This window comes from Perognathus longimembris, chromosome 3 (genome assembly GCF_023159225.1).
Source record: "Perognathus longimembris pacificus isolate PPM17 chromosome 3, ASM2315922v1, whole genome shotgun sequence".
NCBI classification, from domain to species: Eukaryota; Metazoa; Chordata; class Mammalia; order Rodentia; family Heteromyidae; genus Perognathus; species Perognathus longimembris.
This window is the reverse complement of record NC_063163.1, coordinates 46,856,839-46,872,524: the sequence shown is the minus strand read 5'-3', so window position 1 is coordinate 46,872,524 and position 15,686 is coordinate 46,856,839. Positions and strand designations below refer to the sequence as shown.

At 48.0% G+C, this 15,686-nt stretch overlaps 1 protein-coding gene and 1 pseudogene across 1 annotated transcript in view; both read right to left on the bottom strand.

The window, feature by feature from the left end:
- The window catches only part of LOC125347598 (phosphatidylinositol 3,4,5-trisphosphate 3-phosphatase TPTE2-like), a 93,189-nt gene that overhangs the window by 21,367 nt on the left and 56,136 nt on the right, over nt 1-15,686 (bottom strand). The window contains 3 exon segments of the mRNA XM_048340597.1: nt 4,624-4,729; nt 11,763-11,843; nt 14,599-14,660. Coding sequence (XP_048196554.1) covers nt 4,624-4,729; nt 11,763-11,843; nt 14,599-14,660 — 249 coding nt within the window.
- On the bottom strand, nt 9,254-11,090 carry LOC125349715 (annotated as a pseudogene).

Here is a 15,686-nt window from a genome sequence, read left to right as displayed (position 1 = left end):
GAAACCAGTTTGTAAGTGATATCTGTGGATATTACTCTGTTCATCATTCTTTGCCATCCCTTCCGGCCCACCCTCTCCTCAATTTTCCTAGTTTTATAGGCTATGCCTTAAATATCATGACTGAATTTGCCCAATTTCTCTTCACTTATCTACCATCCTCCTCTCCTTGACCTCCCCCAACCCATGCTCTCCAAGTGCCAGTTTCCTCGTATTCTTTTTGTTGAACTGTAAGGTTGGTTTTTATTAAGGGAATTACTTCATTTGCATTTTCCCATGCAAATATCATACTTTGGTCAGTCCATTTGTGTGCACTTGCATAAATCCTCATATATGTATACCTGTCTATTTATAAATTAGATCTACATTCTTTCTCTCTGTAGATCTGATTTACTTCACTTAACTGGGACTTGAACTCAGGGCCTTATATTTTCTCTTGAGTTTTTCGCTTAAAGCTGGTGCTCTACCACTTGGGCTACTAAGCCTCCACTTCTGACTGTTTGTTGGTTAATTGTGGATAAGAGTTTCAAGGACTTTTCTGCTGGGGTAGAAGTCAAACCCAAATCCTCAAATTTCAGCTCCCAAGTAGCTAGGATGACTGGTCTTAGCCATCACTGTGCAACCCATGCCCTTTACCTCAGTTCAAATGGCCCCACTTCCCTTAGCATTTCCTCAAAGACCTGGTTGCAGAGCCCACAATTAACTTTTTCCTTTCAACCCTGCCTGCTTCACCTTCACAAAAAGTTAATTAACCATGTTTGATTGCTCTTCCTGCTTTGTTTTGATTTCTCTTAATTTTGTTTATTTACCACTATGTGAATAATGTCTATAAGGAAGCCTGGTTTCTTGCTACCCTTCCCTCTTCCAGTTGCATGGCTTCGGCAAGAGTGAAAGATGGCGCCATCACAACAGGGAGGCACTCCAACTTGCTTCAACAGATTAATGAGCTGAGAACTCCAACACCCAACACCCCAGCAAGAGAACAGCAAACCCAACAACCCGAACAAACAGAGAAACCCAGGAAACGAAAAAGAACAAAAAAAGAAGAGCCTGTAACCTGCACAGAGCCGGAAAATCTCCGGGGTACCCCCTCCCCCAGCCGACCCTGGCCAACAACAGGGCCAGGCTGGGAAAGGGGACCCGGCACCAGTAAATGGGACCGCAGACCGTCAGGGATCAGAGAAGCAACAGCCGAAAAGTCACGCCAGGAGTGCAGACAACAGGAGCTCCACAGACCCCAGACGGAGAGCAGTCCGACCGAGATAGACAGCAGCACAGAACCGGAGGTGTGGGACTGAACGGCCAGGAACAGACAACAGCAGCAGGGGAACCAGGCGGCACAGAAGGGGAGAGCTGGATGGGGAGAGCTGGAATTGCCACCACCAAACAACTGATTACCACACCCCAGCACCCCAGCCCCGAAAAGCCCACAGCAGCACGGGACACACACACAATCCAGGACCAGTAAGTTCCCCATTGCCCCCCCCCCACCCCAATGGGATACCAGCTGTAGCAGAGACCCAAAACCTACAAAGAAGCTAGAGCTCCCTCCCTCCCCCTCCCTACCCCGAGGGAACAAAGGAGCCCCATAACTGATGGCTCTCTGGGAGGACATGGGAGCTAGTAGAGGTGGAGCAGCGCCCAACAAAGTGACCGGGAAACACCTTAGACAGGTGTCCCCCAAAGCCCCAGCTGGGGAGCCCGAACCTGTCTGCACCAGCCCCCCCCCAGAGAGACCCGGGACCCAGAGGTGCCCTGGTCCATGTGGACTTTTTGAACAACAGTCACAGGATTGCTGGTGTGCAATACCAGCCCAGCAGGGACACCTGGGCCCGAACACACGCCCCCATCACAGGGGAGGCGCAGAGAGTCTGTGGGCACCAACCCATGCCCAGACACTTGAACCTGATGGGGTCCACACATACCGCTCCCCACAGCAGACTTGTGAGAGGGCACAAGCACCCTCCAACAACTCAGGGCAGAACACCACCAAAGGAAACACTGGAGTGCACACACGTGCCCCCCCCGGAGGGCCAGCGTGGGTCAGCGTGCTAGCTCTCCAGAAGGAGGATATCCTGCCCAATCCTCCACGGAAGCGCACAAGCGGGCAAGCTGCAACACCCGCTCTGATAGGGGTACTCCACACAGATGGGCAAGCCGGCTCTCAGAGGCAATTCTCAAGCTGAGAGGTGAGCTCTTTTGACCACGGTACCTAGTGGGAAAAGAATCAAAGAAGAGAAAAGTCTCCATGCCACACTGAACCATCGATCCACAAACACCCACCAGGGACACACTAGGGTTCGCAAACACAATGGCAGGGTACTGTCCTGCAGAGAAAGACACAGAACCTACCCACCCCGAAGTGCAGTGAGGTTGACTGACTCGGCAACAACCGAGACGGTCACACTCACCCATTGGGCAGTAAGGTTCAACAGCCAAACTCAAACCCAGAGCCAGGACACAAACAAGTCTCCACTGACAGACCAGCGAGAACCAGCACAAAGCCAAGTCAAGGGTGCTACCTACAGATCTCCAGATGCGCAAATCACAAAGAAATATTACAAATTTCATGAAAGGTTAAGCCAACTCGCCAGCTCCAAAAAGTAGTACGACTGAAGAGGAGATGGAGAATAAAAAAACAACTGAGACTATGATAGCAGAAATGATGGAAAGCCTCAGGAACGAATTCAGAAAACAATTCCAGGTGTTTAGAATGGAAGTCTCGAAGGACCTTTAGGAAGTCAAGAAAGAAATGGAAGCAAAAATGGATACAGTGCAATCCTCCGTCAAAGAAGACCTTAACATCCTCAGAAGTGAAATGCATGGAAAAAATAGATTTAAAATACAACTCTTTAAAGGAAGAAATTTCCACGATCAGAGCTGATCTGGCAACCATAAATAGCTCGTTGACATCCATAAACTCCATGCTAGAAGCCACAGCACAAAGAATTGATCATATCTAATCCCGAATCTCTCTTTTGGATGACGATGCAGCTGATAAGGACCAGAAAATTACCACACTCCAGGGTAGACTAATCCAGGAGCTAGTGGAAAAAGACAAGAGATATAATATGGACATAATTGGAATAGAAGAAAGAGCCAAATACCAGAGCAGAGGGCTACAACGTATTTTCAATAGAGTTGCAGAAAACTTCCCCAATCTCACAAGGGACCTCACCCATTAACCGAAGCCTATAGGACACCTGGCAGACAAGACCCTAGAAAAATCCTCGCCCAGGCACATAATAATCAAGACTTAAGATCTCAAGAATAAAGCTAAAATTTTGAATGCAGCCAAAACGAAGAAAGAGCTATACTACAATGGGAAAAGGATTCGAATCACAGCAGACCTCTCTACACAAACCTACAATGCGCAAAGAGCATGAAAGAACACAATCCAAGTCCTCCAGGCCAACAATTGCCAACCCAGAATTAGATATCAACCCAAACTAGAATTCACCTTCGAGGGAAAAACCAGATCTTTCCATAGCCAAGAGGATCTAAAGGAGTATGTGAATAAAAACCAGCCTTACAGCGAATTCTAAGAGGGGAACTCCACCCAACAGAAAACGTACAGGACACACAGACAGAAACAGAAAGAAACTATAATAGCCAGAACCCAACAGAAAGAGCAGCTCAATTGAGCTGCACATTGAGCACTCACATTGAGTGAATGTACCTATCATCCCAGAAGGGGCCAGAAGCTGAACACAGGCAGTCTCATTTCTTTGGAGGTAGGTAGCACCTCTTTGTAGCTAGGGGACTCTGGTAGAACACCACTTTCTCCTACTTTTCCATCTTTATGGAGATTTAGGTGTGTGTGGGTCCAAGCTGCCCGTTGGGAGGCTTCTCTGTAGTACCCGGTACTGTAATCCAAAACTGTGATCAGCTTTTTTCTTTCCTGGTACCAGAGTTTGAACTCAGAGCTCTGAGCTTGCTCAGTGTACCTCACTGGCGCTCATCCCTTGATGAGCCTCCATCCCTACTTCTCTGGTGATGTTGCCGATGGGGACGCAGGCTTTTCTGCCTGAGCTGACTTCAAACTGCTTCTCCAGAGCTCTGTCTCCCAAGTAGTGAGGAACCATATCAACACCCAGCTTGCAGTTGGCTTTTTACAATCTGTGCCCCTATTTCTCTTTTCTGCTATCACCCATGTTGTTTATGGCATCTCGGAGTGCTGGGGATGAGATGCTCAGAGGAAGAGGGAAGAGGGAAAGAAGAATACTATGATGAGAAAAAAGGACTCGAGAAAACCTTGCAGGGACACTGTTGCTGAGCGGAACTGTTAACGAGAAGTGGGTCTGGGAAAGAAGCAATCTCACGGGTCTCCTCTCCTAATGTCGCCTACCCATCCTGAGACTAGGAGCCATGAGAACAGAGGCAAGGGGATGGACACTCCCTTCCCCCTCAAGTGGAAATGCGCTAAGGAAACAGAGAGACATCTAAGAGCTGCTGACATGGCCAAGCATCGCCTGCCCAGTGGGCAGCTCCAGAGGGGAGTTCATGTGTGGGAAACATCAGACACCTATGAGTTTCGATCCTCTATGCACAAGACCATGAGCAAGCCCTCTCAAAGAGTGGGGAAGTGCATCCTCCGGTCCCATCCTTCAATTCTAAAGCACTTACCGTGAATGGAATAAAGTATAATCTTTTCAATTTTGAGGGTTTTTTGAACTGGTAAATTCAAATTATATACATTTTTCAATGTTTCGAAATATCCAACATAACGACTCTGTAAAGCAACAGAAGCTTCCATTTTAGTGGGGATGCAATGTTTAAAGACACTATCCTAATCTCTCTTTTTTAGCATAATAAACCAGCAGTACCAATACTTACAAGACACTATGTTGTAAACCAACTGTACCACTAGGGGAGGGAGGGGAGTAGGGAGAAGGAAGGGTGGGAGGAAAAGGAGGGAGGAGGTGACAAGAAATGTACTCAATACCTTACATATGTAACTGTAACCCCTCTGAAAATAAAAATTTTAAGAAAAAAGTAAACCTTTATAGTATTCCATTGCATAATTAACATTCTTATGTATTTGTCTCATGCCTAATTATCTACCATGGGAAAAAGCACTGAAATCAGACCTGAAGGGAGTAACATGGAAGGAGCAAGTCCTTATGACTGCGAGGTCAACTAAGGGGAAAAACAACTATGGTGGAAGTTGTTGTAGTGACTTAGAGGGAGGACTGGTTCTGGTGGACAGTTTTCATCAAGGGAGAAAGAGACCTCACATAGTAGCAGGATCTGATTACATGTCATTTTGGGGTGTCTCAAAAGGCTATACTTTCTTCATCAGACCTTTTTCCAAATTTGTTGTTGTAAGGAAACCCTGGAATTATCTCAATTGATATTCCTCCTCTATAAAAAGTTGCAAACAGGGCTTTCCTTGGATCACCCGTGGAGGAACTGAAGAGTTCTGGTGCTGAGCCAACTGGGAAAGCTGATAAAGTTAGCTAATACATCTCCAATTGGCACAAGCAGTGTGCTGGGTGCTGGCCCATGCCAGTAATGGTCGCTACCCAGGTGGCTGAGGCTGAGAGGACTGAAGACTGAAGCCATCCAGGGCTGAAAAGTCCTGGAGAATCCATCTCCAATGAATTAGCAAATAGTCAGGCTAGAGGTGTGGGTCAACTGGTAGAGTGCCAGTTATGAGCAGGTCAAGCCTCCCAAGCAGCAGATCCCTGAGTTCAAGACCCAGTACTGGCACAAAACGAAAGAGCTATAGTGAGAAAGGCTCTAAAAGATCTTGAATCTCGGGTGGCAAGGAGAATAGCCACAAGGAAGGGCAGAATGTGGCAGTGTGTAGGAAGGACCATCCAGCAGAGGGGGACTCAGTCCTGCATCTTTGACAACACTTCTGTACCCTGCCTTGCTCTCCCTGGGAATCAGCAGAGCTCTCACCCATGGCTCCCCAGGTCAGGGCTGCAGGCAGGGAAACTACATGACTGCAGAAGTGAAAGAGGGGTCAGGCCTGCAGACCTGCGCAGGAGCTACAGGTAACCTCCCCTTGCATCTTGCCACCAGATTCTCCACTTCTGCACAAAGGGCCCTGGAGCTGCTTCTGGTCTCACACTTCCTTCCCCTGAAGCAGCTTAAAGCAACAGGGGCTTCCACAACTGACACACAAGCAGGGAAGCACTCATCCAAACAAGGAAGATACTGCACCAGGAGCAAAGCACTTTGGGATGCAAAGGGTGGCAAGATTGGCAGGACACAGGCCTTGCCTTTAAGGGAGATACATACATTGTACTTGAAAAGCTAACCCAATGCATCAGTGATACAATACAATACAATGTGTTGAAAAGTAACTGTACAACTTGGGGTCGGGGGAGACTGGGGAGGAGGGAAGGTATGAGAGAAATAAAGGAGGTAACAATTTCGACAAGAAATGTACTCACTACCATACATATGTAACTTTAACTACATCACCTTAACAATAAAATAAAAATAAGAAATAGCTAAAGAGTAAAGGACACATTCTGTAACATACCCATAAGGGCTACTAGAACTCAAAGGGCCCAGGGAGGTCAGAGTCTTTCGGGAAAGGGTCCATGTGAACAAAGGCTCGGGATGCTGGGAAACAGCAAATCTCCTAAAGATGATAGCCTGCAGGATGTAACATACACAGGGTGAGAGCAAGGACTGGAAAAATCACAATGTAGAAGACCTCAGGTTCAGCTCAGAACATTTAGTTTGCTGTAGCAGGAAGCCATTGTGGATGTGAGCATGCAAAGGGCATGATTAGCAATGGACTTCACTAAGTTCATGTGCTGTTTAGCCTCTACTGATACTTCTTTTTATTTTTGTGGGGTGACTTGGGCAAAGGGAAAACCTATCCATGGGTTAGGCTGAGATTTTGTGGCCCGTACTGGAGACTGGTAGTGTCTGCTGCAAGGCCGAGCTCTGTTCACAGCCATCACATCTCTGAAAGAAAACCATTTGCAGCCACATCCACAGCTAGGAAGCCCCCACAGGCTGCCACCTGGTGTGCAGAGAAACAGAAAAGGCACTGTGGATGAGCTGCGCATGGCATGGGAAATGATGGGCTGGGACATCGACAGATCTGCATTTGAGTGCTTCCTTCAACACATTAAATTTCCCCAAACTTCAAATTCTCAATTTGCATAAAAGTGCCCACTCATACTTGTTGACTATATTAAATGATAATGAATAGGAAGTCTGTACATGATTTATTATACTTTGGAATGTAAACTGTAGGAGACAAACACCTTGGTTTCTTCAGTAAATAAATTATGAGAAGTATGAAAAGTAAGAAATTAATAAACTTTAACTGAAGAGGATTGGGAATGACTGAAATATGTACTCTTATTTAGTACTCGATTGGAAAGAACTAAAATAAAAGGGGATTTTAGCCTATTATGGAAAGTTACATACCAATTGATATTACACAGGTATTACTGAAGTACAATTTGGGGTATAACCAATGCTATCACGTGGGTTTTCGTGGAGGGGGGGTATGCTGGTCCTGGGAGCTGTCTTTGAGCTCCTGTGCTCAATTCTACCATTTGATCTACAGCTCCACATCTGATTTTTGGTGGTTAATTGGAGATAAAATTGTCACAGAATTTCCTACTTGGGATGGCTTTGAACTGTGATTCTCAAATCTCACCTTCCTGAGTAGCTAGGATTATGGTATGAGCCATTGCCAACCAGAGTTGTTTTGTTTTTGCTCAAGGCTGGTGCTCTATCACTTGAGTCACAGTTCCAACCCCAGATGTTTTGGTGCTTAATTGGAGATAAGAGTCTCACAGACTTTCTTGCTCTGGCTGGCTTCGAACCCCAATTCTCAGGTCTCATCCTCCTGACTAGCTAGGATACAGATGTGAGCCACCAGGGCCTAAACAGGTGTTTTTCTTTTTTCTTTTTCTTTTGTTCTTTTGGGGAGTGCATACATTGGGTGTCATCTCAAACTACTAGTGAAATCAAAGAAACCGATGATTGGAATTCCCTTCAATGCAATCCTGGTTTAGGAAAGAAAGAGTAGGAAGGGCCATCCAGGGTTTGAGGAGAGTGGGAAGAGAAGATTAAAGCATGACTGGTTGTGAGTTGAGATGATGACTGAGGAATATACTATATGATTCCATCTTCATGTGTTCAGGTTTGGATATGCAATGTGCTCTTAAAAGGCTTCTGTGCCAAAGGTCAGTCCCCAATGTACCAGTGGACAGATTCATGCCTTTGGGTAGTAATTGTCTCAGGAGGCTTCTGACTGCTTCAAAAGTCCAATCCACTGATGGCTTCAGAAGTTTACAGCATTAGTGGAGGAGATGGGGCCTGGTTGAAGAAAGGGAAGGATGTCCCTGCCCCTTCCTGCTTCTCTCTGCTTCCAGGCCACACTGAGGTGAGTAGGCTTTTCCACCACACCCTCCTTGACATGAGTTTTCAGTCTCACCTCAGGCCCAAAGCAATGGGATCAAGTGGCCATGAAGTCACCCCTGAAACCATGAGCCTCACTCAATCTCCCTCCCCCCTCTTAAGTTCTTCTGTCAGGCATTTGTCCCAGTGACCAACAGTCAAATCCAAGATATTTGGAAATTTTTATGTTTCCATAATAAAACATGTTCGAGGAAAAAAATAGGGTAATAGAATCTAGTTCAAATGGATGTTACAAATAGGGAATGTGTAATGTAATACATGATAGTGTTGGCAATCACAGGATTTAGAATGGTTTTCCCTTTTCATTCTTTCATATTTTCCTTCTCTCTCTCTGCCTTTCTTCCTTCCTTTTTTTTTTTTTGGTGGGGGTCACTGCCCTAGGTGTCATATTTATTGTGCTGTTTTTACATTCCAAACCCAATCCCCTCTCCCACTGGGGGACAGTAGCAGGAGGAATTTTCAGTCCATTTACATTATCTGTGTGCCTCCTTGTTGAGCTCCCCCTCAAACCCCAGGCCAAGAAGTTGGAATCTTCCTGGGAGAACAGGAGGAAGGGGCTAGAGAATTTGGCCCCTCCCCACACTTCCCATGCCCCAGGAGAACAGAAGTCAGCAAAACAGTCCATGCTCTCCAGCCAGCAGGCTGGGGGAGAGAAAGATGACAGTTACTCCAGCACAGGTGGCCTTGCTGCTCAGGTGCAGGGCATAGGGACCAGGCTGGGGCAGCAACTTAAGCCTTCTTTGCAGACCCAAGGAAAGGAAACTTTGGAGTTAGGAAGGAAAAAAACCCTTATCACCCAGGTCTTCAGGAGCACCAAGATCAGACTCTTTGTGTTTTCTGTTTAGGGAGCCACTTAGTGGCTGGGGGAACAGGCATTGTGGAACAGGTGTACAGGACGCTGGAAGCCTTTGGAGGTATTGTGGGGTGTGGTCACAAGCTCATAGCTGGAAAAGCCCACCTCTGGGGATGTCAGGTAAGAACTGAACTGTTCTGGCTTCAGCTGGATTCGATAGTAGTTCTTGTAGATTGTTTCCTTGAGGGTGTTTCTCTAGCCCAGGAGGACCATGGTTGTGGCCCCATGATCAAGATGCCCCCAGGGCATAGGTGCCTGTGGATCCAGCAGAACAGGTGCTTCAGGCCCTCATCTCCCCAGTTCAGATGCACCCTCTTGGTGAGGCTGAGGCAGAGCACCACATCATACTCTGGTGTTTGGGCCTCCACTAGCTCATCTCGATTCAGCACCTAGTTACCATGAGGAAGACAACATTGTCGAGGAAGACAGAGGTGTCCACTCCATTCAGGGCATTTGGGGTGCAGCAATAGGACCCCGGCTGGCTGGTAGCGAGGCTGGGAAGCAGCTTCTCTTTCAGATGGTGGCAGTCCCTTCCTCACTCTATGCCCCTGCATTCCCCACAGAGGTCTGGGGTGGGAGACGCAGCTCCTCGAACAGGTAGCATCAGATATTTTGACGGGCTGCATGTTTCAACCGGGCATCAATATCCAGTCCCACCATGCGCGATGGGCCCCACTTGCAGGCAATACTTAGGGTCAGATGGCCCACACTGCAGCCCAGATCTAGGATGTCCTGGCCCTTAAACCACTCAGGCTTCAGCACCTGCAGGTGCCCATCCTCACGGGAAGGATTGCAGGTACCCATAGTGCTTGCAGTAATTCCCATACTGTAGCTTGCATTGTTGCTTTTTGAAGCCTGCTGCAGGTAGCAGGTGATGGTGGTGGCCTCCCCCACTCCCTTGGCCCCTTTCCTTGGAAGCCTGCCGTCCACCCCTAGCCCCTGCCTCCCATTGCTGGAGGTCCTGTGACATTTGTGATGTAGGAAGGAGGAAGATTAGGGTGCAGAGGTTACTGAGGCAGCTGAAAGGGCTGAAAGGGAGCCTGAGGAATCCTGCAGGGCAGATGGAAGGGGAGATAATACCTCATCCCTGCAGTTGATGGCTGTGTTGAGTTCATAGGGTTGGGGGGCACTGCGGTTCTGGCCCTTCTGCTGCTGTTGCTGTGTGGCGCCCTCCCCGTGGAATGAGGGGGTGAGGGGGACTGTGGGCAGCGCGGTGTGGCTATTGTCCCTCCGGATGTTTCCTGTGGCTGCTGTTGTTGCTGCTGTCCCAGGTGTCAATGCCGCTTGGGAACAGTCTTGAGTGGCAAAGCAAGAACTACTTGGGCCTCATCATTGCAAGTATTGAGACTGAGAGCCTCAGTGATATATTTGGGGATGAGGATCTCCAGGGGATCTTGCTCCTTGGCGAGAAGTGGGGACGACTTGGGGGTCTCCCTTATTTCGTCCCAGTCCAGGGTACCGACGGGGGATCAGGGGGTTTGGCCCCTGCTTTGTTCCTAATTCCTATTCTCTCCCCAGCCCCTCCCGAGCATGCGCGGAGCTCTGCTAGCCAAGAGCCCAAGGGCCTCCCACCCCCTCCTCCCGAGAAGTGTGTCCCACTCGCCCGCGAGCCCAGGGCAACCCGAGGACTCAAGTGTGCGTGCCCCTTTCTCTGCCACCACTACCTCTCCTTCGCGAGTGCATGTGGCCCGTGTGCTTTCCACTCTGCTGGGAGCCACGCATGCGTACTCTGCCGCCACCCTGGCTGTGCGCGCATCGGAATATGAACCAACTTAATGGGTCCGGGAGTTTAAATATAGCCCTACCCGCCAATAAGGCCACCACCCCAAACGGACATGACTTCCCGTTGCAGCTAGGTCCGGCCCTATTGATATCCTCTGTCTTGGCCGCAAGTTCCCACAGACCATTCGCGAAGGACGGGAGCTGGTGTGGAAAGGTCTCCCTGACAGCCGTGTTCCTGAGGAATGAGTCTCAGCGGTCTCTGCCGGGCTCTAAACTCAACAACCTCCCTACCCCGCCTCCAGCCCCCGCCTCCCCTTCTGCCTTTATTTCTTGTTCTCTGCCTCTCATTCTTTCCCCCTCTGTCTTCCTCTCTCCCACACAAGTGGGATCAGCAGGGAGCAATCCTTGTGATGTTCTACAGAGGTTGAATTGTGCATTGTCTTAGCAGGGGTTTGTGAAATATCAATCCCTCTTTGCAGGGAAATCAAAAGCCAGAAGATGTGAGAGAATTTTCAGGAGCCAGGAAAATCCCAGGCATGGGACCTGCCTGCTGGGGAGGGGAGGTGCACAATGGGAAGTAGGATGCTCTGGGGAGAAGCCAGCCTAGGCAGCCCCGGGGGCTGTGGCTTGGGGACTTGGAAGGGGTCAGGGAACTGTCACAAGGCACAAGTGTTGCCCCCTAACTGATTGTGAGAGAAGAGTTTCAAATGTGACCAAATTGAAGGTGTCACTGACCACTCCCCATAAAAACAAAACAAAAAACTCCCTTTCAAAAGAGTAAACTTACCTGAGATGGTGTTTCTACGCCTTGAAATTTTGAGATTAATCTCTGGCCAGTTCTTCTGTTCCCAAAAAACTGGAGGCTTTCCTACAGAAAAGGTGACAATACAACCACAGTTGACCTTCACATCAGCAGTCTTTGAGCAGAGCTACTTAGAACAACAAAGTTGAATAAAGCCATGTCAAGAACCTCTCTAGTGTAAGACTCAGAGAGACATGGAACATTAGAGCTGGAATGACATTAGAAATCTACTGGTCCAACTCTTCTTCCTACCTTCCATTTTACAAATGAGAAGACTGAAATCAAAAGACAACCAAGCAACGTGCAGGACAGCAGCCAGGGGGAGCACAGCCTGCAGCTCCCAGCATTTCGTTTTGGAACTACAATCCATAGGACACACACACACACACACACACACACACACACACACACACACACACACAGAACAAGACAAACCCAACACTTATGCTTTCATACTTTGTCTCCTTCTCTATACCTCTGGTTATAATTTGGAAAGCACTGTCCTAGAGCATACATTTCATCTTTACCCCAGGCCCTTAGGATAAAAATATTGATCCAGCCAGCCCAGCCTGGAGGCAAATGTGATGTCGCCCATGGCCCTGGGTATCGGAGAGACAGGAACGCACGCCCCGACCAGAAGAGCCAAGAAAGGAGAAGGGTCATCCGGAAGGGGAGGGATGAGCTGTCCATCAAGGGCGAAAGGGGGGGGGGGGCGTCACCCCCCACAGAACCGCCTCCAGGTTATAACTAAAGACACTTGTAGCAGCTGTGCATTGTTGTTAGGCACCGCCATCTTAGCCACATGTGGTCCCAAGACTGAGAAACAGGCAGGGCCAGCTAATTGACTTCCAGGTGTGCCCCACACCTGGGGACCTCAGGGAACAAACCTGTGTGGCTTAAGTTAGAAATACAGAAGGGTGGGAATGCAGAGTGGACCATGGTGCAAAACCTAAGCCTTCTGGACTGTAGGCCAACAGGTGAGTAGAGCTGTTGGGGGTACATCCTGCAGGCGGTAACTTTCTGGCAAGAGCATGTCAGTAGGACTGCACCCCACTTCACAAGGTGCATCAGCTTACTGTATCGCTGCAGACATTTCTAAAGGCCACACATCCCCCAGATATGGGCTCTCAGGGATAATAAACAGAGGACGGACTGTATTCTGAGTTGAAAAGGGGTAACTCTTATCAATGTGTAGAACTCAAAGGTGCTCAAAGTCCTTTGGAACCCTGTCCCGTTAATCATGATCTACTTCTGGAGAAGGAGGAAGTCACGCTATTGGAAAGGTTACAGAAGCATCTGATTGCTGAGGGACTTCTTTTCTCTTTGTGTAGACCAGAGCTGTAGCCTGAAATCTATTACTGATTCTTTCCTACCGCCTCCTCCTCTTCATTGCTGGGATCACAGAATGCACCACCATGACCAGCCATGGTTTATTTTGCGTTAGCATAACCTGGCTTTACTCATTTTACCTTCATTCTGCACATATAGGCTCCTGTCTTCATTTAGAATCATGGCATCAGGTAGATGCTAGCGCTTACACCTGCAATCCTCCTGTTTGGAAGGCTGAGAACTGAACGGTCATGGCATGAGGGAAGTCCTGGCCTTCTAGATCCCTATCTCAAGAGAAGCCTGGCCTGGTAGCAGGATGTAGTGGCAAACACCTGTCATCTAAGCCAGGACAGAAAACCTAAAAGAAGCATGGCCAAGAGAATTGCCAGTGGTTAGGAAGACCGTATGTCAAAAATAGCCAGTGCAGAAAGGAAGAAAGGAGCTAGAGGCATAGCTCAGTGAGGGAGCAGGAGGTTTTGAGTTCAAACCCCAGTACAACAGAAACACACACACACACACACACACACACACACACACACACAAGCTGACATTAGTGGGGTTTTTTTTGGTATTCTATTTTCTATTTACTTAGGTAGAGCTGACTTTTGAACTCTGAGTCTCATACTTGCTAGGTGGCTCTGATTCTGCTAAACCATGCTCTCAACCCTTTTTTTGCTGGTTAATTTTAGTATAAATGCTTGCTTACCACTCAGGCATGCACCTGAGCTCCCTACTACAGACTTGTCCATCATCACTGGGATGGCAGGTGCTCACAACCGGTGTCAGGCTTCCCTGTGCGGAGCTGCAGTCTTGTTGCCTTTCCTGCCCAGGCCGGCCTGGGTATGTGACTCTCTTATTCTCAACTTCTCACATAGCATGGGGTGAGAGGTGCATATCACTGGGCATCCAGCTGTGACTTGAGAAAAGGGGTCTCATGACCTATTCTGCCCAGACCATCCTAAAACCACAATCCTCCTCTTCTACGACTCCCGAGTAGCTAAGATCACAGGTGTGAGTCACAAATGCCCAACTTTTCCTTGGTTCCTGTTGTTAAGTACTTCATTACAGTCATACAATTCAACGCATATCCTACAAAATTAAGTAAATTGAGAGAAGAGGTGGGTTTAGGACGGACAGAATGATGAAAGGATGACATTGATCAAGATGCACTATCATCATAAGCTACTTTGTTGAATGGCAACTCCTTTGTACAATTACTTACAGGCAATAAAAATGTATCTTAAAATGCTGTTTATATCTTAGGTGTTCTAAATTTGGCATTCTCTTCAATCTTTGCTTCATTGCTCTCACCATAGTCCTGGCTCAGAACGGTACCAGGCTCATATATAACTGAACATTAAACAAGGCCACACGAATCCAGACTTTCACCTGAGTACCATGATCCAAGAATTTTCTTAACATTTTGCCAGGAATATTTCAGAGCCAAAAAATTCAATACATATAAGACAGAGTACAGTAACGTCTTTCCTACCTCGGCGGTTGAAAACACTCCAGTTGCAATAAGGCAGGCGCAGATCATTGTTCCGGTTCGCCCTAGAAAAGAAACTAGTTCAAGAAACCTTCGTCCAGCATAAAAATACACTCAGAAATGCTCAGAGTGTGCTTTGGTATCAGTTCTTTCATTTTGGATGTGCCTATGTCAAAATTTCAAATTGAGATATAGAAAAACCTTATTTTAATCAATATAACTCAAAGATAAACCAGAGCCAGGCAAGGTGGTTCTCATCTGTAATCCCAGCTAGGTGTGTGTGTGTGTGTGTGTGTGTGTGTGTGTGTGTGCATGTGTGCACTTGCAAATGTGCTGGTAATGGACCTGAACTCATGATCTCCCTTGGCTTGTTCTGCTCAAGCAGAGTGCTCTACTGTTGGGGACAGCTGTGCCTTTAAGAGGCCACAGCTGGCTTTAGCCTTTAACAGGAAGAGAAGCCCCAGCCCCTGGGGCGGGCACCTGTCAGCCCTTGGGGGATTGTGATCCCCGCCCACAGAGGAAGTTTCATGACATCACTTGATGGACATCCCAGTCAGCCAATCAGTCAGTCACCCCAAGTCCTTCCCCTTCAGCCTTTGTCATCGTAATAAATTCTTCTCCCCGCCCTCTGGGCGGCGGAGACCCATTCAACCATCCAACCGTCTCCCCGATATCTTTGTCCTGCGGCTCCTGACACATTATGGGGGGCCGAGGAAGGGATTTCGGTATCCCACTTCAGCTTAGAGCAGTCCGGTAAGGACACGCCTTACTCCTTCTGCCGGTATGAGGGGTAGGGCGGAGTTTCTTTCATAAATTGAGGTTCAAGCATTCCCCCAGGAGATGGGGGGGAAGGGGTCCTAGAGACCCCAACATTTGGGCATCTCCTCCAGAGAAGTGAGGAGAGGGGGTCCTCAGAGGCCCCGACACTCAACTGCTTGAGTTACATCTCCATTTCCAGCGTTCAGCTGGTTAGAGACAAAAGTCTCATGAATTCCTTTGAACCATGATCCTCAAAACTCAGCCTCCTGAGAAGCTACAATTATAAGCATCCACCACCAATACTTGGCGGGGACTTTCAAATACAAAATATC